Below are 23,068 nucleotides of genomic sequence, written 5' to 3'. Positions count from 1 at the left end.
CATTGGTATCGGCCGATACCCACAGCACAAGTATCGGAATCGGTATTGGGAGGGAAAAATGGTATCGGAACATCTCTAGTTGTTTTGCAGAGAAAATTTTCTTAACTCATTCCCAAAATATTTGGGAAGCAAAGCAGCCATGTCTATTTAGTTTGACTTATTAATCTTGTTGGTTTTGATTAATTTGGAGACTTTTCATGTTCCGTCCTAAACAGATGTAGCGCTTGAAGTGCATTAGGACCGTGGTTTTCCAAGTGCAGCACCCGGAACCTTAGGGGTCCGCAATCCATAGATTGGGGGTCAATTAAATATTTTGCATTCAATTATTAAATAAATAAATAAATAAAAACCAACCCAAAAACAAAACGTATCTGGTAGGATAACAAGTAACATAACAACTACACTTCCGGATCCTTTCATGACTGCACTGAGACTGAGCTGCAAAAAATGTCAAATGGTGTGATGGGCTGAAAGAGTGATTCTGCAAGAAATACTGCATGGATAAAGTCAGTCAAACCAAAGATTATCTGCCACAAACTATATACTACACCAACAGGCACTGTGACATGGGATCAGATGTTTACTCTGTTTTGATTAGAGCTGTGAAGTTGTGAAGTCAATGATAACTTTGCAGGGAGATTGATGCTGGACATCATGCACTGCTGTATCTGTATCTAACTCTGAAGTGTGATGGCTCTCTTGCAGTTAAGTCAAGAAAAGCTTGAGGACATTTCTGATCAATAAGGATGTTTGAGACATCTTTCTTTTTTGTTGTGTGTTTCTTGTTTCTTTCAGTCTTTTTCCAATAGAATGTGCAAATAAACTAAACTTAAGTAGGTTTTGCAGTGGGCGTTAAAGCTACCCAGTCAGTGAAAGAAGAAAAATCCATCATAGAGTTTGTACAGAATTAAATGGCAGACGCCATTTTGCTTCATCTGGGAAGGTTCTGTCCTTTTTCTGTGGCCCCAAAAGGTTTCATAAACCCTGGCCTAGGATATGTTTTAGAAAGAGTTGCAGATAAGTTAACTGAGATCACCACAAGTGGCAGTTTCACTTTCATTTTTTCAGTGAATCTTCTAACTGAATTAAAACAGTAGTGATCATAGGTGACTCTTACATTAGTCTCTCCCATTTTGATCTCCAGAGGCTCTTCAAGTGACTGCAGCATCTGGACAATGCACTTTTCAAACTGAGAAGGCTACAAAAAAAAAGACAACATCAAAAATCAGACTATATCCACAAGTACACACGTGGACTGCAGTATGAATATTCTACACACGTCAGAATAGAAGTATTTTCATTTGTTCATATTGTTTTCAGCCTATAATATGTTAAAAACAACCCAAAACTCAACTGACTTGTTACAAAAACCAAAATAAACAGTTGTGCAAATGCAAATTCCGAGTTTCCAGTTGACAGTGAACCCATCACACGTCTTATCTTATGTTGTCAGTGCGTCTTCCCGCCACAAGGAAAAAAAAAAACCTTAAAAGATTTACCGGCTATATTTTCATTCAGAATGGGCCATTGTTAGAAACTACACCCCACCGTACTGAGCTGGCGCCGGGACTGCCGTGTCGATTCAGAATCATATGTGCCATCAGTTAAGTCGCATTTATCGCTATCAAGGGGGGGGGGGGGTCCTTGTTCATTGGCAATAAAATCAATTTCATTTAGCAGAGATAGGAAAAGAAAGCCAAGAAACCCATCCCCCCTTGAAATCACGACCTGTATGTAAATATACACTACTCACAAAAAGTTAGGGATATTTGACAAGAATATCCCTATGAAAAGTTCATGCTACAGTGATATTCTACCATGAAAGTAGGGCATTTAAGTAGATGCCCTACTCTGTGTTGTTTGAGATAAAATGTCTTTATCTCAAACAACAGCTAACAACAGTGGTGGAAATACCACAACAAAAAATCTCAATGTCTCAATAATTTTAGAGAGAAAGTTTAGAGAAGGTTAACTTAAGTTCACCTGTAAAGGTTACAGTACATTTTAGCTGCATTCTGAAATTGAATCCAAAATCCAAACACCCCAAACTTTTTTTGAATAATGAAGTGCTGGGCGCGGTAACGCGATAACGACGAGAAACGTTAGCGCGCGGTAACGCATGAGGCGTTTCCGTGACGACTGACCAGAAAAAGTGATGTGACGTCATGCTTACGTGACCCGGATTGTTAAAATGAGTCTCTAAAGTAACATAAAAACAAAAACAGAGGGACACATATGCAGTACTCGGGTAAGCTGGTTATTTGTAGCGCTGCTCTTTTTCGTTTCATAAACAGACCACTCCAGTTCAACTGTAGGCATGCTAACCCGCGCTAAAGGAGCTAACGCGGCTAACGGAGCTAACTGGTAAACGGTGCCTGGTTTCCGGTGTCGCGGCACGTAAACATGACGTCACACGCGTCTTTTTCTGGCCAGTCGTCACGGAAACGCCTCATGCGTTAAATATATATATAAATTATAAATCAAGATTAAATAAAAGCAGACAAATTAGACTTCCAGGGGACAACCTAAAATTGTTCATTACAAATTGCAAATCAATATTGAGAGTGTGGGACTGTAATTTGTCAATATGAAATTAAAGTAATTCTTGAAGCAATTGCATCCTTACCAAGTTGGTGATTCCCTTGTTGTTTACAACCCAGTCAACCTTCTCAGTGAGTCTCTTTACATCTGAGTGTCAACAAAAAAATACAAATCTTAATTAAAAGTATAATTACATGAAACCTCTCCAGTCAATTGAAATTTAGAGCAAAAAAAAAAAAAATCACAGTTTAAATAAAATATTGAATTTAAGACAAAAAAAATACAATGGATTTCAAAGGGCTCTAATATTAATCTACAATGTAGAACACACGCACACAAGCAAGTCTTTTTCACCCATTATTGACTCACCTTCTGTTGTGTGCAACAGAGTCACCATGAGGCAGTGGACTCTCAACTCTAGCAGCAGATCCTGGATCACCTGCAGCAAATCATTTGGAATTTCCATAGCAGATAGAGCGTCATGACAACTCCTGAGCAATATGCAACGGTGAAGAAGATAACAAGAGAGCGAGAGAGGGAAAGGAAGGTCATGAGCTCATGGAGACTCTAACTATGTCTGAATAGCACACAATCTGACATGAAAACAAATGCAACAATTAGTGTCAGGACCTGACGGTGTGTATGATTTGTGTGAGCCAGGCTCCAGTGAGCTCTGCTTTATTCTCCCAGCCTCCGTAATTGTTCAGCTCCTCAGCTGGCAGGGTGGTGGGGAGGAGAGCCCCCCGGATGAGCTTCACCAGTCGATTGGTAATCTCCTCGATCATTTTCTATAAAAAAAAAATGCAGCATGCACACAAAAAGCAGGGTTAAGCTGCATTCATTAAGAGGAAAATAACATCTTGTTCAGGGTTTTCCTCTTTCACTTTATCCGGGATTCTTTTCAGCAGCCCGACGTGTTTTCCAGTTAAATTTGGCGATCCGTCCATAGGTCACCTTGACAAGTTTAATCCAAAGTAGCTTCGTTCTTTCGATGACAGCAGACACCCAGTCATACAAGTCCTCTCCCCGGGTTTGTGATGTCAGGGACTCCACGTCCAAAAACTCCTCCGTTATCTCAAAACTGTCGTTAATCCCCCGGATAAATATAAGGAGCTGAGCAGTGTCTTTTATATCGTTACTTTCATCCAGTGCCAGTGAATATAAATTAAAGGTCTCCGCCTTTTTGTTTAACTTGCTGGCGATGTCTTCATCAATCAGTTGCATGCGGCGAGTCACTGTCTTGCGTGATGAACTGACTTTTTCAAACTCGTCTTTGCTCTCCGGACACAAGAGTCCTGCTGTCTCTATCATGCGTTATTTCAAAAACTCGCCTTCAGAGAAAGACTGCCAGCAAAAAACTTGCCTCGGTACTTGACTTCTGAATCGCAGTTTGGTGTTGAAAAAAGCTTTGCTGAGTCTGCAAATGAGCTCATATCATGTGGCTGACTGGAAGAATAACTGGGAGTTAGAAAGGGCGTGTCGCGATTCTGCCTTCTCACATCGCGACACAAGTTTCGTGGCTCTGAGTATCGTGATTTTGATTACAATACGCATATCGTTACAGCCCTAAACAGCAGTGATATATCACCAGTGTGCCCTGGTAGTGCAGATATTCACTCTTATCTAATCCGTCTATGATCAACAAATCAACACAACTGTATCTTGATGCATTAAAGCAAATTATTTAGGATTATCTAAAACCCAATATATTTCTATGATAAAATGGATCTTTTGAGGATCCAAGGGGGGCGGCCATCTTGAAAATAGACATTTCAAGTGACTGGGAGTGTTTTCTTGTCAACCCTTAGAGCAGAGGTCACTAACAGGCGGACCGCGGTCCGAGTCCGGACCCAGATGCCGTCCTGTACAGACCTGGACCTACAGTGAATAAATTATTTAAGTATTTTAAATGTTAACAAGGTGCTTCTATTTTGACCGGCGCAGCTTCTCTAGACTTTACGGTACTGGTTGAGCGAATCCGGAAATCCACTGACCAATTGCATTCGACTTTAGCCATCCCATGTGACGCCACTAAAAGCCATGGAATTATGACTACACGAGTGTAAGGACGAGACATGATAACAGAATAAACCACCCCCCTTCCTATACATTTGTTTTAAGTTATTTCATTTCAAATCTTAAGAGGTTATTATGTCCAGTTTTTAATGTATTTTTCTGTGTGTTTTGGCAAGACAAAAGTTTTGTCGCCTACAGAGAGTAATGTCAAAATTAAACAAATAATTTACTTCAAATACAAAAATATGTTGCATAACATCAGCGAATTCAATAGTGGTGACCCTGACAAGACTTTTGTCAGGGACTGTATCCGTGCTCATACAGAGAGGTGTGGTTTCACTGACAGCTTAAACCAGGAGGGTCTAATGTTGTTCTATGTAAATGTTATGATTCTGTCTCTTTGCTCCCAGAAGGTGTAAATGTTTGAGGTTAAAATTCTCCCTAAAGCAGTTTTAGGAGTGCCTACATTCAAATGGCCATATCTTCTACAAATATTATCCGATTTACATGTGCTAGACTCTGCTGGAAAGCTTAGAAATCACACTTTCAGAAATTATAAATAACTTAAAAATGTCCCTCGTTAGACTTGTGACCATGGCTGGCCACATATGGCACATGCCTGGTCTAAACATTTAGAGTCTATTCCAAGCCTAAACATCACAGTAAATATTTAGTTTACTAAATTCACAAAGCCACTTACTTTAAAGTCATTTTGTCTCTGTCTGGCATTCTTCTTGGTTTTCTCCATCTGTCCAGATTTCTCTCCAGTCTGCATAAATGAAAAAAATGTCGAGGCACAAAATGCCAGCATTAACATCTGAATTTTACTGCCTTTCCAACATGAAATATTAAGGCCTTTTGTTATGATTTGACATTCAGTTTTAGTGCCTCCATTCCATCAATCAAGTTTAATTTCCAGAACAAGAAAACAACAATGTCCTTGTTTAAGTACCCAAAAGTAATAAATAAACCCTCTAAAAAACAAAACAAAAGGGCTTTCACATGGACTGAAGTGGTATCCATTATCTTCCACTTTTAAACTCCACCAAGGAGAAGAAGGTTATTTGTTTGTACATTAGTGAGAACCATTTTTATCTACAGTATACAGGAACCTCAGGTATTTACCTCACTGAAAAGACTCCCATTAACATAAGAGATCCAAAGTTTCCAGAAATTTGGCAGCTGACCAATAACCACATCTGACAGCTTCTCCACGAACTGCACCTGCTGTGGGGTTTCAAAGTGCCAGGCTGGAACAAAAAGATAACAATAAAGATATTAAATGGCAGTTTTGTACAGCAACTTCCATCAATTGCAACTGTGATTCAGTCTAGCTCAAACGGAAAGCCCGTTCCAAGCAAAAATTGATTTTGAGAAGTGATGTGGTACTCACTGCTAGCCCGTGGTGTTCTCAGGCTGCCCCCTCCCTTCAGTCTGCTGTGGGCCAGTGGATGGGCATCCCCCTCCAGATCAAGACATCTGATAAGCACTGACCGACAGGAGAGTGGAAAGGGAGCAAGAGAGGAGAATAACTTAAACAAGGAACAACTGCAGAATCAAAATATCAAATAAGCCAATTACATAATTCCACAATAAGCTCAGCAGGCTTTCACACCAAACAATCCTCCCTTGTCTGCATTTTTTAAACTTTATTCTGTTCTGGCTGACAGTTGAGAAAAAGACCTGTCGTTTTCAGGGAGAGGAAACGGAGCTGTGGATTTAGGCGAGCTTTACACGACAACGATCTGAACACACAAACAGCAAAAGTGGCGTTGCGTTCCCTCTTTTTAATTCGCGTTTAGACGAGCGTCTTGGGGTGGAAATCTGCATGCACACAGTGACGCTGAAGTATGTGAAATGTGACGTAGTATGCATGCCAGGTGGCTAGGTGGCACTGTGAAGCACTGCCACACAACGATACCAGGAGCGCACGCATGCGTTGGTAAGTTCCTTCTACTTAACTCTAGTAGCGCAAAGTAGCCCAAAGTCGAAAACCAAAACATTAACTTAATTGCTGAAATGACTCCTGCATAGGTATCAGAGCAGCAAAGGCAACTTGAATGTCCGACTGATGGATATAATATGACATGTTTGCTGTTATTTGGCTGTACTGCACATGGATCTGAAATAAAAAACGCATACGGGAGGATAGCCAGCGTGAGCAGCTTAGAGCACACTTTTGCGTTTTCAACCCTATAGATGGGAACGTGACGGTGGATCGTTTTTAAGATTTCCACTCTGGAGGGTTAATGGACCATGCCGTATGAAAATGTTTTTAAAGGAAAAATTCCTACAACTTTGAGAAAACTCTCTCAAGCTGCACTCGATGTGCGATGTAAATGTGAGGATGGGGCATGCAATGATGCTCTCACATAGAGCCCATCAGTGGAGAATACATCATTTCTGGTGCATGTACCCTTGTGCTATGGTGAAATATAAACCAAGCTTTAGGAACGTTTATGTTCCACACTGCATCTGTGTAGGTGATTTTGTGTTGAGTCTGAGTATAGAGGTACATGCATGTGTGTTATGCCTAAGCATGGTTGACGAATTGCTGTTCTCCCCGAGTGCAGGCTTTATAATTCACATTATTTTGCAGCTTAATTGAGGCTAATTGTCCAATTCATCTGTAGCTGCATGCAAGTCGGTGTGTGCAGTGACATGTCAAGCCATGTCACTCACCTTTCTGGCCACAGATGAACTCATCTCTGCAGTTTTGCATCAGGTGCAGGATCCACTTGTGCTGTGCATAGATGCACTGCCAGGCTGGGTCACCTGGAGCATGCAGATCAATCAGGTACCTACACAAACACAAAACAAACAGGTGTGAAAATGTATACAAAGAGACAAATGCTAAAATCAATAGTCAAATTATTGTTATTGTTATTATTATTGTTGCTATTGTTATTAATAATAATAATAACAATACATCATTAATATCTATGGCACGTTTGACACTCAAAGACACTAAAAAATAACAAAAGGTCATGTAAATAAAAAAATAAATACATTAAATAATAACTGTTAAAGCCTGGCAAACTGTCCAGGGTGTACCCCACCTATCGCCCTATGTCAGCTGAGATGGGCACAGCTCCCTCGCGACATTGGAAGATGGATAGATGAACGGATGAATGACTGAAAGCTATGGGAATGCCAGTTTGGGTCTTGATAAGTGATTTGAAGGTCTGTAATGAGTCAGAGTTCCTGATGTGTTGTGTAAGGGCATTCCAGGGAGGATAGCGGCAGCAAAGGCTTAGTAATGGGGGGGGTCAATAGATCGGAAATGGGGTGGAATTGGGATTCAGCCTTAGACATGGTACATAATCATGTAAATTACGTAACATGTAAAGATAAATAGAAAATGTTACAAAATATAGGATTAATTAACTCACTAATGCAAGTAAAAACTAATATCTATATATAGTATGGGATATATGATTTCCAAAAGCTCTAGCAGGGTGCAAAATGTACCTGATGTATCGCTTCTGGTCATGCAATGTTGATGGCGTCTGCAGCAGTTTCTCCAATAAGAGACTCCTCAGCGCTCCGATCCTCGTCTCAACCTCTGCATATACTACACAGAATAGCGTACCAAAGAGTATCATTGTAGGAGGACACTTTATTTCATTCATTTAATTTGCTGAAGTAAAGGTAAAGATGATAGGTTACCTTTTTGGAAAACAGGGACCTCAGTGTTACCAAAAAGAGATTTGGCTTTCTCATAATCATTGATCACCACATCATAATCTCCCTGGAGGGAGAAAGGACAATTGAGTTTACACACTTATATCTAAATGTATCAACCATAACACACGGTTTATTTCAGCTACCCTTAGCTGTACATGTCGAAAAAGGCAGAGAGACAGGAATTAAAATGCACTTAAATGTTACAGTAAAAATCAATCAAAACAAAGAATTGTGCTCAGTGTCCATTATCTTGTTATGGAGTATAGAAAATGCCAAAATTAAATAAATAAATAAATACACCAATAAATACTTAAAGTTTGAAGTTTCACCTGGTGTAGGTGAGGGAAATTTCTCTTGGGAGCAGTTAGGTTTAGCTTGTTGTTGTTTTTTTAACTAACTTTGTGCACAGTAAACATTTTTCTTTTTTGTTGAATTTGTACACAACAATGCCCTGTCATGACGGCTAAACTAATAAATAAATATATTAATATATATGATAAACACAATGATATTACATATTACCAGATCTAAATACTCCATGACCGAGTGCAGAATGTTTTTACAAACACCTTCACTCGGAGAAGTTAGATTTACTCATTTGATGATGGCTCTAATATCTCATTACACACCTCAGACTGAGACTGAAGCTGGTGTGAATTTATTTTATTCAACACAGGCGGCTAATTTACAGTCGACAAGAGTTTTGTGTTAATTGTACCTTTTGAATATTGCGTTCAATGTTGAGTGGCAAGTTGAAGAGAAACTTGAAACGTTGTAGTACATTGAGAGCATTGCGTGTCGAGTCGGCTTTGTCCTTCCGCCCCAAGACCTCCTGGAAAAGAGTATCTGCAGTATTACTCGCTCCTATGAGAAAGACAAAGAGGATGAGCAAGGGTAAGTGAGAATATGGATAGCGTAGGATACTAAAAAATAAACAATAGTATCATATTTTCCTCTTGTTGTCAATCTCTGGTGTCTGGAGTACATGACATCTAGCTATTTGTTGAGATCCCCTAGATCAAGGGTGGCACCATAAAACTGTATGCTTTGTATCAATAATTGGCCATCGAGAATTAATAATACAAATATTGAAGATATTAACACTTAATTAATAACTTTAATTTTATATACAAACATACATACACACATATATATAAATATACAATACATATATACATATTAGTGCTAAACGCCAGTCAGTTGAACGCGTTAACGTGAACCCATTTTTGTATACATATACACATATACATATATGTGACCCACCACAGTGAAAATAGGGGTGTTATGTGTTATGTGTTACATGCGAGATGAAAATGTTTGAGAGGAAAATCCGAAAGCTCAAGATTTATATGGGGTGCACGATAAACACACAAAGTTGGACGCCAAATGTAAAAGTTGCTTACTGTTGAGGATATTTTCAAGTCGTTGGGTCATTGATCCTTCAACTCTCTCTGTTCCATCAGACTCCAGTCTCTGGTGAATTGCTGCAAAACAAGTTACAATTCATTTAGTTTGTAAAAAACAACATGCACTCAAATAAATACTTAAAGTAAATGGAAGCATTAGTTTTTTTTTTCATTATTATTATTATTATTATTATAATTATAATATTTGGATTCCTCCAAGAGGCCTTTTGGCTATGAGAGGGAGGGAATGGATTTTATGATTGTTTGTAGTTGTGTGCATTGTGTATTGTTTATTGGAAAAAGAACAAAATAAAGTTTTGAAAAAAAAATAAACAGATGGACCCTCTTCCCTCTAGATACGAGTAATAGAATAGACATGATTAAAATGAATGTGTTGCCACGGCTTCTTCATCTCTTCCAGTCATTGCCTCTAGAGGTACCCCAAAAACAATTTGATGAGTGGAATGCCTGGATCTCAAGGTTCATTTGGAACAGGAGAAGGGAGAGAGCGATTTACCATCCTTACAGGATTATTATTACGCTGCACAACTGAAACCCTTAGTTTACTGGTGCTCTCCGAAATTATGAATCTAGATGGAAATGCTTGGAAATTACACTCTACGATATCAATTAAACAAAAATGGGAGAGGGAGTCAGAAACACAGATATCAGAAGAGACCTGTTTGGAAATATGCGAGACACAAGTGACCCCTGCTAACTCATGATCACTAAGAGAGTTTGGCTGGAAAAATGTAGTGAGATTTTTCATAACTCCTAAAATAACAGCACTGCAGACAGGCACAGAGAACCGAGGCTTCTGTTGGAGATAATGTGGAACCTCTATGACTAACCACTTTCATGTTTTTTTGGGCCTGTCCAAAAATCCAGCCATTGTGGAGGGGTGTATTAACCGATATAAATAAAATAATGGGGGTGGATTTGGATTTCTCTTTTGTCACTTTATATCTTGGTAAAATCCCAGAAACAGTCCTACACAAGGACAAATACTTATTGAGGATTCTTTTAGGAAGTAGCAGGAAAGCTATAACGAGAAAATGGTTGCAACTAGATCCGCCAACACTGGTCCAATGGCACGGGAGAGACTTAATTTTGTTTTACGACTTCAGTTGGAGAAATGTACTGCATTGTACATGTACCTTAAATAGGGAGACTTTGTATTAGGATGTATGTGTATGTAACTAGGTCTGTATGTGTAAAATAATATCTCTAATTTAAATTCTTCTGTAAATTAATAAAATAAAAATAGTAACAGTATAGCATAATAGTATAGTTAAGTATACTTGGCTTATACCGAAAAGTATAACCACATTAAGTACATTAAAAATACGAATGCAGCTTATACTTGTACTTTAGTATACTTTTTACTTCTTTCTGCCACAAATATCTATCTTGATCGATAGACATTGACTCGTGCTTACATTTAATTTAGCAGAATAAAAATGTTTTTCACTACACACATTTGCTTTGAGGTATTACCCCATTATACATCATATAGTGCTGGAGTTTAGCAAGTAACTGAAAAGAAGTCATGAAGTAACGTTTTTGTTTCTATTGAATTATTTATTTTTGTTTCCAAAATTTGCACTTTTCTTTTACCTTTTTTCACACTTTAGTTCTCAGTTGGAGACACTATTTTGTTTGCATTTTTACAAGCAAATGCACACTTTTCCTTTACCATTTTAGATAGCTACCTAGATATATGCGTGTACTTTCTGCATATGCATTCATTGATATCTCCAACTCCACTGAGTAGTAGGAGGATTGAGTCTTCTTTGATGGTTAGCAGAAGAAGAGTGATGACTTGCAGTTTGTGGAGTAACTGTCCACCATTTGATGTTATTCCAAGACAAAAATGTGTTAATATCTCTCACCTGCAAGAGCGTCCTGGGCCTCAAAGAATGTACTGAGGCCTCCTTTCACATAGGCCAGACTCCCCTCATTCTTCTTAGTAGCTTGCTTCTTAAGGTTACTGGCTGCAAACTTCAACTGCTCAAAACTAAGAAAACAGAAATGGCAGACATTTAAGCGGGGACTTAAAATTAGTTGATTTCTGTGAAGTACACTTTAGCATCCATGTCTTGACTGTGCCTAGCACGTTCAAAGAAACATGATTTCTGGACACATCCGTGTCCCACTGTGGTTGATTGTTTCCGTGTGTCAGTCTTGGGTGAGGTTTCCTGTGCAGGAAGATAAAGCCACCCTGATAAGTCCGAACAGAGACCCCTAATGTTGGATGCTGATGTTTGGGTTACTGGAAGGCTAAGTTGGGGGGGGGGGGGGAACACCGGAGAGTCCAAAATGACTCATCTTCCCTGAAATGACAGTCAAGTGGCCTCAAGGCTTTTTGGTGGGAATGACCAATTAACGGAGCATGTATAGATTCAGTCAAGAAAACAAAGAGGTTGGGACAGACAATGGAGTGGTTAATGAAGACAATGAAAAGTGCGCTCAATTCTGTCAACACAAGTTAACACTAAGATCTACTCGGATCCCCTTAGAGTGACCACCTGTCCCACTTTACGCTGTACTGTACAGCAATTTTAGCCTTTGAGTGCACCTGTGTTAAGTGCAGCTGCAGCAAGCGTGTGACGTGTGTGGATCAATAATATGAGGAGATGTGAAAACATGGCAGAAAGGCAGCCTTTGGTTGAGAAAATATGTAGGACAATATCCAGTTATCTGGACACATTCTGCCCCATATCCCACCACGACATCAGGAGATAACGGAGGCTGTGACATTTATGGTAGCAAAGGACATGTAAGCATCAGTACCGTAAGCAACCCAGGATTCAAGACACTTGTTCAGACTTTGGACAAGCGTTACGTGTCCCACATTGTCCCACTTTACCATGCTACTTGTTCCATATTTGTCTGTCTGGAGGTTGTCACCCTAGATCCCCTGCACTTCATCGCAACTGTACGCAATCCCCAACATATAGATCATTACCTGTGGGATGTAGGAATAAAGCAAAGAAAAAAAAAGGCTCGTCTGTATGCACCCTCATTGTCTGATATGTTTGATTAGATCCTCCTAAATATTTTTCATAGATTCTGAACTGATTTGAAGCATGATTATTAATCTATAAACAGTATCGGTACAATTGCAATGCCTTGGCTTTAGTGAGGTAAGTACACACAGTCCCAGCCATAACAACGAAATAAGATTAAAAAAAAACAGTGGTACAGAATTGGCACAAGGGTTAGGGTTAGGGTTATTTTGGTGTTTCAGTTTCAGTTTTTGTGTTTCCTGATTTTTGGTACATCCCTAATAAATACATAGTAACATTATGAGTATTGTGAATAAATAATAATAATAACTAGCCCTAACCAACAACATTTGTATTGTATGGTTATTATTATTATTATTATTATTATTATTATTATTATTATTAATAATAATAATAATAATAATGTTATTGCAGCATAATATGTGCTCAAACTGGGATCCATGTAACACTAACTTAAATTAGGGTGCAGCTTTATTTTATGGCTATATAGCTAACTAAATGAAAAGCTAACTAAAGATAGACAATAACTAAAGCTTGTTAAAATCTATTGCGTCGGCTGGTTAAACAGCTCACTGTTAAGGCCACATTATACTTCTCTGACTGCGTAACCACGGAGACCACTCGAGCCTTCATACTTCTCCATCAAGGTGACGGATACGCACTGCAATTTCCCGCCCGATCAGTAGGGGTCGCCATGCAAGGTTGTTGTGCTTCTGGCTACAGTGACCAATGGCGTCCAAGAGAGAAAGACTGTTGTTGTTGCAGCTGAATAACATTCTGTGTCATGGAACGCAGTTTTAAGAAAATTTGACGCGAGAAATTAGCAATTTAGAGTCTAAATCTAAATGTGCTGTGTGTATTAAGATACAACGTATTTATAGTTTGGCAGCGACCTTGTCGGAGGTGATCAGCTCCGCCTCTGTGGACGCTCGGTGCTCACTGTGAGCCGGCACAGAGCAGCTTCGCTCGGCCTGTCCTGAGGACCAATCGCAACACTTGCTGTCTCCGTTGTCCCTTGACGGAGTGACGGACACAAATATTTCGTGCAGCCGGAGACGACGCAGAGACTCTCCGAGAGGCTCTCCGTCGACGCAGAGGGCTCTGCGTAACCTACATAGAGCACTTTACGCAGGAGTATAAATTGGGCTTTATGTTTATCTAGTTCTCACAGTAGCCTCTGACCCTACTGTCAGGAGTAGGACAAGGCCAGTCAGTGTGAATCAATTCACTTTAATTCAATATAATTTTAAGATATTTCTATAGCAAGTGCAAAAGGTTGATACAGGAAGTTGTTGTCAAAAGGGAGGCACTGTACAATTATCACTGCAGAGGCGCACAGCCCAGCACATGTGGACTGCTGCTGAGCGAATATGGGAGAAATATTTATCACAGTTCAATCGGGCGTTTACAATACGTATATCATACATGTAGATATATGTGCAGCCATATTCAGTATTCAGGGGCCAAAGAAGATCTAGGTAAAGTATAGAGATGGAAACCTACCTCGATCCTGCATGGTTCTCTATGAGGTACCAGGTGGCAGAGAAGTTCTCACTGGTGAAGTCTCCACTCATGCCTGGAAATGTCAACTCTATGTCACTCTGTGGGATTTTGCATCTGGGAGAGGATAAATAAACAACAAGAAAAGCAAACAGTTGTGACAGAGACAAAGAATAGATGCAATAAATATAATAAACATAAGTGCCATTCTGTGATGGAGTGGAGGCAGCAAGACAGATTTATTATTTAAAGGGGGTGTACAAAATATATATTAATTTGTATTTACCGAGTTTATTCCTCCTAAACACCAGGGGGCATATTGGTAAAGTCCGAGGCTGGGAAGCAAACAGTTTTTGACTCAGAAGACGTGGGGTGTGAAGGGCCGGCCCCCTCCCAGACTGAGGCTCGGATGCAATGCTCAAAACGGTGTGAGCGGTTACCGGCAAAGGTTAGCGTTTAGCAGTCAGTAGCTTCATCGCTGTCCCTCCTTAAATGTTGATTCAGCGTCACAAGAAACGGGGACAAATGAACCTCCTCCACTACCAAGGCCGCAGGAGGACGCTTCACAAAGGTAATAATTATCTCTCTATGCTGTTAGAATCTTGAACTGTGATGAGACACTGGTTTTAACTGCTCCTCTTACCCCAGCCGGACCTCAAAATACATTCAACACTTTCGACCAGGGGTGTCAAACTCATTTTAATTATTGAATTAGCAAATTATCCTCCTCTGCATCACAATTATTCTATTTTGATTCTCTGTGTGCAGTGGTTAGAGACTGTACAAATCTTTTGTTGAGTTGGCACAAAATGCCTGAACATAGGGGAGAGTTTCTGAGACTAGGGTGCATGTTCTCATGTGTGTGTTGTCAGACCATACTTGTCCATGTCGATGCCCAGTGGATTGCTGGGTCGCAGGGAGAGGGGGGAGATGCCTTTGTTGCGGCCGGTCCTCATGTCATAGTAGTTCATCTCATCCACCCACACAGCAGACTGGTCCAAGATACCTGCAGGACAGGCCAGGACATGCGAGACCCACATCACTTAGATGTACAACATGTCCAAGGTGTATACTGACACACACAGTGCCTTGCAATATGCATACATGCAAACATGCTCCTTAAATATAACAGATTCTATATGCGAAAATGCTTGTGGCTCAACATTTAGCATTTATTAATGTTAATGCTATACTATTTAAGGCTTATTATTAATTTATTTTGCAATTACAACACCTAGTGAAGGCACTCTGACAGTGCAGGAACCAAGTCCATTCAAGTGCATTCCCTTATCTCTTAAATTTAACTTATATTAAATCTAGATATTCAAATGCATCCATTACTTTTTGAGTTAAGCTGCTCACAGACAAAGAGACCGATAACCAGGATGACAAACAAATGTAGTTCCTTGGTGGAAGTATGCAGGGTTTCCCCCAGTGCATCATAAGTCTGGATGGCCACCAGGCTTTACTACTGGGAAACAAGGGCGCTGCGCCCCCATGTAATCGGCAAGTGTCCCCTTGTCCAGGTGCCGGTTGAAATCCAAGTCACACTATCAAATATGTCATTATTACAGTTACATTGTTCTTGTCAATAAAGATGTTAATATTTAGGGATGGACTGATAATTCGGTGCCCGAAAGACAGCGAGTACACTGTGGAACAGCATCTATTAGCTCATCTGATGCATCCGTTATTCTGTTAATTGCAGCACTAAAGCGTCTTCTACAAAGATTTGAGACCACGGAGTGAAAATAATGACAAGTGAAGCTCTGCTGTTAAGAGACAACACAAGATCTACTCGGATCACCTTCACTTCATTACGACTGTACTTGATCCTCGTCTTAAAGATCATTCATTTTATGTAGGGATAAAACTGCGTGGAACAAAAAAATGATCCAGCCTGCGTTGGATAAGGAGAAGCCGCGCGGCGTGAGCAGGAGAGGGAGAACAGTACAGCTCAGGGGCGGTGCGAAGAAATTGATTTATTTTACTTTTAAATGTGACCAGCATTGCATGGCTTGTTTTAAGATTCACTGGCCGATTGGAAAAACAATTGAACAATTGAAAAGTCAGCAGATTCAAGAAGAAACTTGCATTTCATGAATGGACATTTTATTCACTGACACAAAAAAATACACTCTATAGTGGTGAAGTAAGTGTAAAAGGTAAAACATTTAAATGGAAAAAACGGAATTTGGAAAAAAATAAAACGGAAGTTGGGAAAAAATAATAACAGGACCCTACATTAAAGGTGGGAAATTGTTGTGGTCTCAGTTTTTTTGCATCACAAAAACCTGGCATTTTAACTGTGTGCACACTTTGTATACCTACTCTATCTGTTCTTACTACACAGCAGCATAACTTATGCATTTATGTTAGGTCATAATAGAGGGATCTACAAGGGTAAAGAAAAATCAACTTGTTCTTTATTTTTGAGGAGGATTAAGCTTCTAGGATTTAACCATGTGCAGGGTTTCCCCTAGAAAACCTGCTAAGCCCAGTGGTAGGGCCTCTCGGGCAGCCCACCATCGGCCCACTGTGTTTTTGTTTATAAACTAAACAAATAAATAAATAAAATGACACACTCTTGAAATAAACCTCTTCTTTACGGTTGCCTACGTTACCGGTGCACATATCAGGCAAATGTTAAATTAACCATGACATCACAATGATGACGTCATTTTGCGACTTTGAGCGACTTTTAGGACAGCCAATATCGACTTTCCTTACTGAGGAGTTGGCAACACTGTTTCGCACTTCTACCTCTTTCCGTTTCGACTCAGTTGGAAAAGGTCTGTGTTTGTGTCACTCTTGCTGCCAGTGTGTGTGTGTGTGTGTGTGTGTGTGACAGACAGGCAGCGTAAGCAAGCCCTTCCTCCTGCACAAAGTTCCAACTTTCGGTATCAATTCCTATTTACCAGATGACAGCTTAAGTAGTGAGGGACATAGTCAAGATGATGTTTGGTGATGGAACAAGGAAGTCCAGGAGAGTATCCAAAGGAAGAGGACGGCAACGAAAACATGGGAGCCAGGGAGATGAAGAAAGTAAGCGGGGGTAGTGGGAGTCTAATTGTGCAACAAAATGAGAGGTGGCAATGGGTGAATGAGAGGTTGGACAGTAAGGAAGGAGAGAAGGACTTTTATCGGCTAAACAGAGAGACAGAGCTGGAAAGGATATGCAGCAGGTTAGAGTGATGGTAATGGACAGACATGGCAATGTGTTCACAAGTGAACAGAGTGTGTTGAGAATTTGGAAGGAGTACTTGAGGAGCTGATGAACAAGGAAAATGAGATAGAGAGTACATATGCAGGGGAGACTTGCATTTACAAGTACTTCTACGGTCTCCAAATTATTTGTCACCTGAGTCTTACCAATTCTCTCTGGTCTGAGCAGTTTAAATGACACCGTGGAGGTGCCAAGACCCCCTGACTTGGTGGTAACAACGATCTCTCCCTTGTCATCTTTGGCAGGACCCACACGGCACACTATCTTACTGGCTGACATCCACTCAGCTGTCAGCAGGCAGTTATGGCCACAGATCGACAGGCCTGAGAAAAGAGAGGGTAAAGGGCTGTTACAGCACAATTAAACACACTGCAGCACAGAGAGACACAATACATAAGAAGACGTGTGCAATGAGTGGAGGACAGAAGAGCTTCTTAAAGAAGAAGTTACAGGTCCGTGAGAGCCAGAGATCTTGCTTGTTTGTAGGTGACCAAATACTTATTTTCCACCATAATTTACAAATTCTTTAAAAAAAGCTTTTATTTATACACGGCAGATTTTTCTAAACCGGGGAACAAGGGCGCTGGGCCCCCATATAATCAGCGAGCATCCCCTTGTCCGGGTGCCGATTGAAACCCAAATCACACTATCCAATACGTAAATGTTACAATTATATTCCATCCATCCGTCCATCCATTATCTACCGCTTCATCCTCTAGTGGAGGGTCTCAGGGGGTGCTGTGCCTATCTCATCTGACATAGGGTACACCCTGGACAGTTCGCCAGTCCATCGCAGGGCCACACATAGGGACAAACAACCATTCACTCACACACCTATGGTCAATTTAGAGTGACCAATTCACCTAATCCCCAGATCTGCGTGTTTTTGGACTGTGGGAGGAAGCAGGAGTACCCGGAGAAAAGCCCTGCACATACAGGGAGAACATTCAAACTCCATGCAGAAAGAAAGGCCCTTGTTCAAACCGGGGCTCGAGCCCGGGTCTTCTTGCTGCAAAGGCAAGTGCACTATCCACTACACCAACCATGTGGCCCGGCCAAAAATTCACCACAAATAAAACGCTTCTAACAAGATACGAGTACACTGTGGAACAGCACCTATTAAATGCTTGAAAGTCTCTTTACGCAAAAGCGAAACTTGGCTGCATACGGCGCAGATTATGAACTCCCCGCGACATTCACTTCACATCAGAGAACATTCTCTCTATTTGAGCAGTTAACTAAAGAGATCAGCTCATTTGATTCATCTGTTATTCCCTTAATTGCAGCGCTAAAGCGTCTTCTACACAAAGCTTGAGACCACGGAGTGAAAACAAGGAAAAGTACGCTCTTTAGAGTCTGTCACCACTAGGGCTGTACGGTCAAAGTCGACTGGTCGACTAATTGGTCAACACGTTCTGGCTCGACTAAAGTTTTGATTGGTCGACTAATTATTATTATTTTTTTTAATATATAATTATACACTTTTTATGGTGAATTTCATTAGGAGGAAAGTACCAAGTGCTAACGGGGGAGTTTTAGAGCACCCCTGTTTCACAGGTAACATCGTGTCTTCAGAGAACACCCCCCTTGTTTTCCACTATTTTTGTTAATACCAGCCCAGTGGGTTGTTCTCGCTCCGTGGCTTACGAGAGACGGATAGATTAGCGTTGCCATTAATTATGTGGATTTTGAGCTTTTCATTTAAGGCTACAGTCAGTCCTCCTGTTGCATCCATGTCAAAGACATCAGCAGCGTGGCAGCATTTTTTCAAAAGTAGATGATGGTAAAAAAGTGGATGCAAACTTTGCAAGCAACAGTAACGTATTACTTTTATAATGTGGTAACTGAGTTACTAACTCAATTACTTTTTGGGAGAAGTCATTTGTAACTATACCTAATTAAAGTAAGATGCCCAACACTGGTGACACAGTGTCCTGTCAAGATGTGCTTATATTAATATTATATTGGTAATATTAATTACCAATGAGGTCAACTGGGCCTGTGCCCAGGTTTTCTCCACGGATGGTGACTTTGGTCCAGGCTGCACCCTCTTTCGGTGAAATGCCTGTGACTAGCGGAGGTTGACGGGAACGAGACATGGTGGCCTGAGGCAGAGATGAACCCTGGATCTGGAGAGAGGGGGGAGAGAAAGGCATACATAAGTAGAGGAACAAAGAACTCAACAAACTCCATGTGGTGACAGTTCATCTATTTTTTTGCCAAATGAGGGTCATGGGGGGGAGCGGGAGCGGAATAAGGTTTAGGTAAATGTCTTTGTCTGAAGTAAAAATATCATGTGTAAGGTCACGATTCGATTCTTTTTTTTACTGCAAATGGGTCTGCCATTTTTAGATTTGTCTAGTTTAGTCTAGGATCACTGGTTTTATGTCATAACTCTACATCACTGGTCACCAACGTGGTGCCCGGGAGCACCTGGTAGCCCGCAGGCAGCCAATATGGTGCTTGCAGGCTCACTTCACCTCACTTGTATGTATCCATATGATCACTCGGTACAATATCATTGAGATTGTTTATAAAAACTGATAATCGTTCCATTATTCTTTACCCTTCAGGTAGCTCACGGTCTCAAAAAGGTTGTATATGGTGTCATATTGCGATATTGCGAATGCAAAATTTCAGTGGTACTTAACCTCTTCTTCCCTGACCTTCTTTTTGGGGTTAGGAATTACATATTCAAATTAAATAGAGTGCATCTCTGAAATTAAAAGCTCTATGTGAATTAGTGTGAATAACACTTACACTGAGATTCCACCAGAAGTGTAAGCATCACTGTAGATGCCTCGGAGTCAGAGTAAATGCAGATGGAACCCAGTATAAAAAATATTGCATTTCAAAATATATTACCTATATGCAGTGGGAGCTTAAAAACGCATGGAAGTCATGAGTATACTTTACCGTAACCCTACATATCTTCATGCTAACAGATAACAACGACTGCATAATTTCACGCCATAACATGAAAAACAAGTTGTGATAAAATTGCTGTGTCTAAAACAACTCTACACGCAGAAAAGTAAATTAAAGACTTTAGCGGTTTCTTTCTGAAAAGCTTCGATATTACCAATATATTCTGAAAAGATTTCTGCTTCCTCTCCATGCACTTTTCCTCCTTTAGTGTCAGCATTTCCTGCTCTAGTGTCAGCATGTCCTGCTCGACTCCTCTCGGTTTCTTCATGGCAGCAGCAGCTCCACTACTCCTTCTCCACCAGGTTATTCTCAGGCTTGTAATTGTGTAAATTCTTGCGCAGGTAAAAATATGTGGGAAATATTAGAACACTTTTACAGTCTATAGGCCAGAGTGATGCCGACGCGCTAAAGCACACTATGGTACGTAATGGAGATTCCAAAGCTTGATCAGAACCAAGGAGAGCGATCACGAATAGGTCCGTTCTTCTATGCAACTGAGGTTTTTACAATGCAACAAAATATTTAAAGCGGAACTAGACCGGAAGTTCCTATTATCGCTGTTTTTTTGGTGTGTATCTGCGTCATTACCTTGTTTATGAAGCCCTGACGGTTCGAAACAAACAGTTCAGCCTTTGCTGAGAACGTTGTGTTTTATTGTAATCTCGGGGCTCAACAAGATCACTGAAAATCCCGTAATAGTTACGTAAGCAGCGGTTCTCCTGAACAACAGATTCTCCTGCTCCGGGCACTAGTCCGGGCACATCCGGTTACGTACATTGAACCGCAGAAGAAGAATAACGTCCGTTGTGGCGGGGAGTCGTGACGAAGCTATTTTTAAACACTGTTAAAACAATGTTTTGATAATGAGGAGCAGTGCATCCGCCGTTCCAGAGGGGGGCGCTGCGCTTCTGAGAACGGATGTGCTGGATAGTACTGGCCAATCACAAGACTCTTGTTTTCTGGGGGTGAAAGTTCACTCTGAAATCTCGGAGCAGAAAAACACTGTCAGAAAAGAGGATTTCTATCGGCTAGTTTACAGCAACTAGGAGGTTTTTGACCATAAAAACAAGTTAATATATGTAAGTAGACCTCCATAACTAACATTTATGTGCAACAGGACCACTCTATGTGACCTTTAAATGAGCATCAAGCTATTAGAATATCTATTATACACAGATAATAATATAACAGTATATTCGTCAGTCATTTTTATTAGGTTAAACAGGGATTTAATGACGTTTTAAATTAAGGACCACCCATAATTGGTCTGGCTCATCCACAACTGGAATCACGGCACCGTGGCCTGGTTGGAGGTAGGATTCATGCCCAAATGGTTTGGATGGGCTCTGGAACGCACCATTAAGGCAGACTTAGGGCTTCATAAATGAGGTAATGATGCAGGTACACACCAAAAAGCAGCGTTAATCGGAGCTTCCGGTCCATGGGACCTTTAAACGTGTTGCGAGAGGGCTGCGCTGTCTTTCGAGTGAGTGTCAGCCCGAAGCAGAAGCAGCTTCTGTCCTGGAGGAAAAATATCCCTGCGCTTTCTGACCACGATCTTTAGGCTAAGCAGGAAAGCTAATAGATAAAAGATCAGTATCGGCAACAGTTCTGGTGAGACACACAACCAGACTTTAACTTTCTCCACTCTGACATCACTGTTACATATCAAACGTTATTATGAGCAGGCTGAACAATAGAAGAGCATTACTATAGATGCACCGGCCATATTTAGTCTTCAAAACAAGCTGAAGTGTTGCTGTCAGCAACAAAGAAAATGTAATTTAAAAAATATAGACACACACACACATATATACATATACATATATGTATGTGTATGTGTGTGTGTGTATGTTAGTTGATATGTTGTGATCATGCATCGGTTACCCCGTTCTCTCTCCCTATGTAGTTACATACACTACATGTGTATAACAGCGTGTATAAGTACATTGTCTCTATCGACAACATCTTAAGATTACAAAAAAAAAATATATTTACTTTGTAAAAATAATAATAAAACAAACTGGAATACGCTGCATGTAACTGTGACAGCTAACGTTAGCTTAAGCTAACCTCAGTAACTTGCAGGATAATTCGTCATACCGGAAGGGTTAACAGAAACTGTCATATGACCACTGTAATATTGACAGCTCCATGTGACGTATTATAACTAACCAGACCCGATATATGATTAGTTTGAGGCGCAGAAAACCCAAAAATGATCGTTAGAGAACAGAGACTTACATCTTACAGCAAGACGATCGCGACTATTTCCTGTATCTTCTTTCTCTGTCCTTCTTCTTCTTCTTTTAGCATCCATCTGCAAGCGCATTACCGCCCCCTTCTGCTCTGGAGTGTGGACCAGAGCTCGGCCCATAGTCAGTAATGCCTCCCTTCATCAGCAGGTGGCAGTGTTTTCCAACTAGAGGGATTGTTGCCCTGCACAAGTCTAAGTTCAATGAATTACAGAGGACAAAACAAGGTATTGTTTTATTATATATATTTTTTAAATTGAGACATTAAACTAATTTTTTTTTATTTCATACACAATTTGACATATTTTAACAATCGCTATGACTTGCTATTGTGCTGAGCAAACAACAAGATGAATGTAGTGGCTATTTGTAAAAGAGTTCTTTCAATTTTGTAATTTGCACAAAAGGCCACTGATGCACCAGTTCCATTAGGATGTACTCAAGCAAAAGAACTCCATCGTCCAGGCAGGATTCACGTTT

The 23,068-nt window shown here is 40.4% G+C and overlaps 1 protein-coding gene across 1 annotated transcript in view; it reads right to left on the bottom strand.

The window, feature by feature from the left end:
- exoc2 (exocyst complex component 2) overlaps nucleotides 1–22,618 on the bottom strand; it is a 34,075-nt gene extending 11,457 nt beyond the window's left edge. The window contains exons 1-18 of the mRNA XM_083887516.1: nucleotides 22,578–22,618; nucleotides 19,387–19,534; nucleotides 17,552–17,728; nucleotides 15,059–15,185; nucleotides 14,183–14,296; nucleotides 11,543–11,667; nucleotides 9,648–9,728; nucleotides 8,963–9,108; nucleotides 8,227–8,308; nucleotides 8,029–8,131; nucleotides 7,240–7,358; nucleotides 5,951–6,046; nucleotides 5,683–5,807; nucleotides 5,258–5,326; nucleotides 3,172–3,329; nucleotides 2,911–3,032; nucleotides 2,627–2,688; nucleotides 1,118–1,198 (exon numbers count right to left, since the gene is read on the bottom strand). Coding sequence (XP_083743642.1) covers nucleotides 1,118–1,198; nucleotides 2,627–2,688; nucleotides 2,911–3,032; nucleotides 3,172–3,329; nucleotides 5,258–5,326; nucleotides 5,683–5,807; nucleotides 5,951–6,046; nucleotides 7,240–7,358; nucleotides 8,029–8,131; nucleotides 8,227–8,308; nucleotides 8,963–9,108; nucleotides 9,648–9,728; nucleotides 11,543–11,667; nucleotides 14,183–14,296; nucleotides 15,059–15,185; nucleotides 17,552–17,728; nucleotides 19,387–19,504 — 1,905 coding nt within the window. The 5' untranslated portion in view covers nucleotides 19,505–19,534; nucleotides 22,578–22,618. The remainder of the gene's footprint in view (nucleotides 1–1,117; nucleotides 1,199–2,626; nucleotides 2,689–2,910; nucleotides 3,033–3,171; nucleotides 3,330–5,257; nucleotides 5,327–5,682; nucleotides 5,808–5,950; nucleotides 6,047–7,239; nucleotides 7,359–8,028; nucleotides 8,132–8,226; nucleotides 8,309–8,962; nucleotides 9,109–9,647; nucleotides 9,729–11,542; nucleotides 11,668–14,182; nucleotides 14,297–15,058; nucleotides 15,186–17,551; nucleotides 17,729–19,386; nucleotides 19,535–22,577) is intronic.
- Between the last annotated feature and the right edge of the window lie 450 nt (nucleotides 22,619–23,068).

Source organism: Microchirus variegatus (assembly GCF_963457635.1).
Source record: "Microchirus variegatus genome assembly, chromosome: 4".
NCBI classification, from domain to species: Eukaryota; Metazoa; Chordata; class Actinopteri; order Pleuronectiformes; family Soleidae; genus Microchirus; species Microchirus variegatus.
The sequence above is the reverse complement of the archived record's forward strand: the minus strand, read 5'-3'. Positions and strand labels throughout refer to the sequence as shown.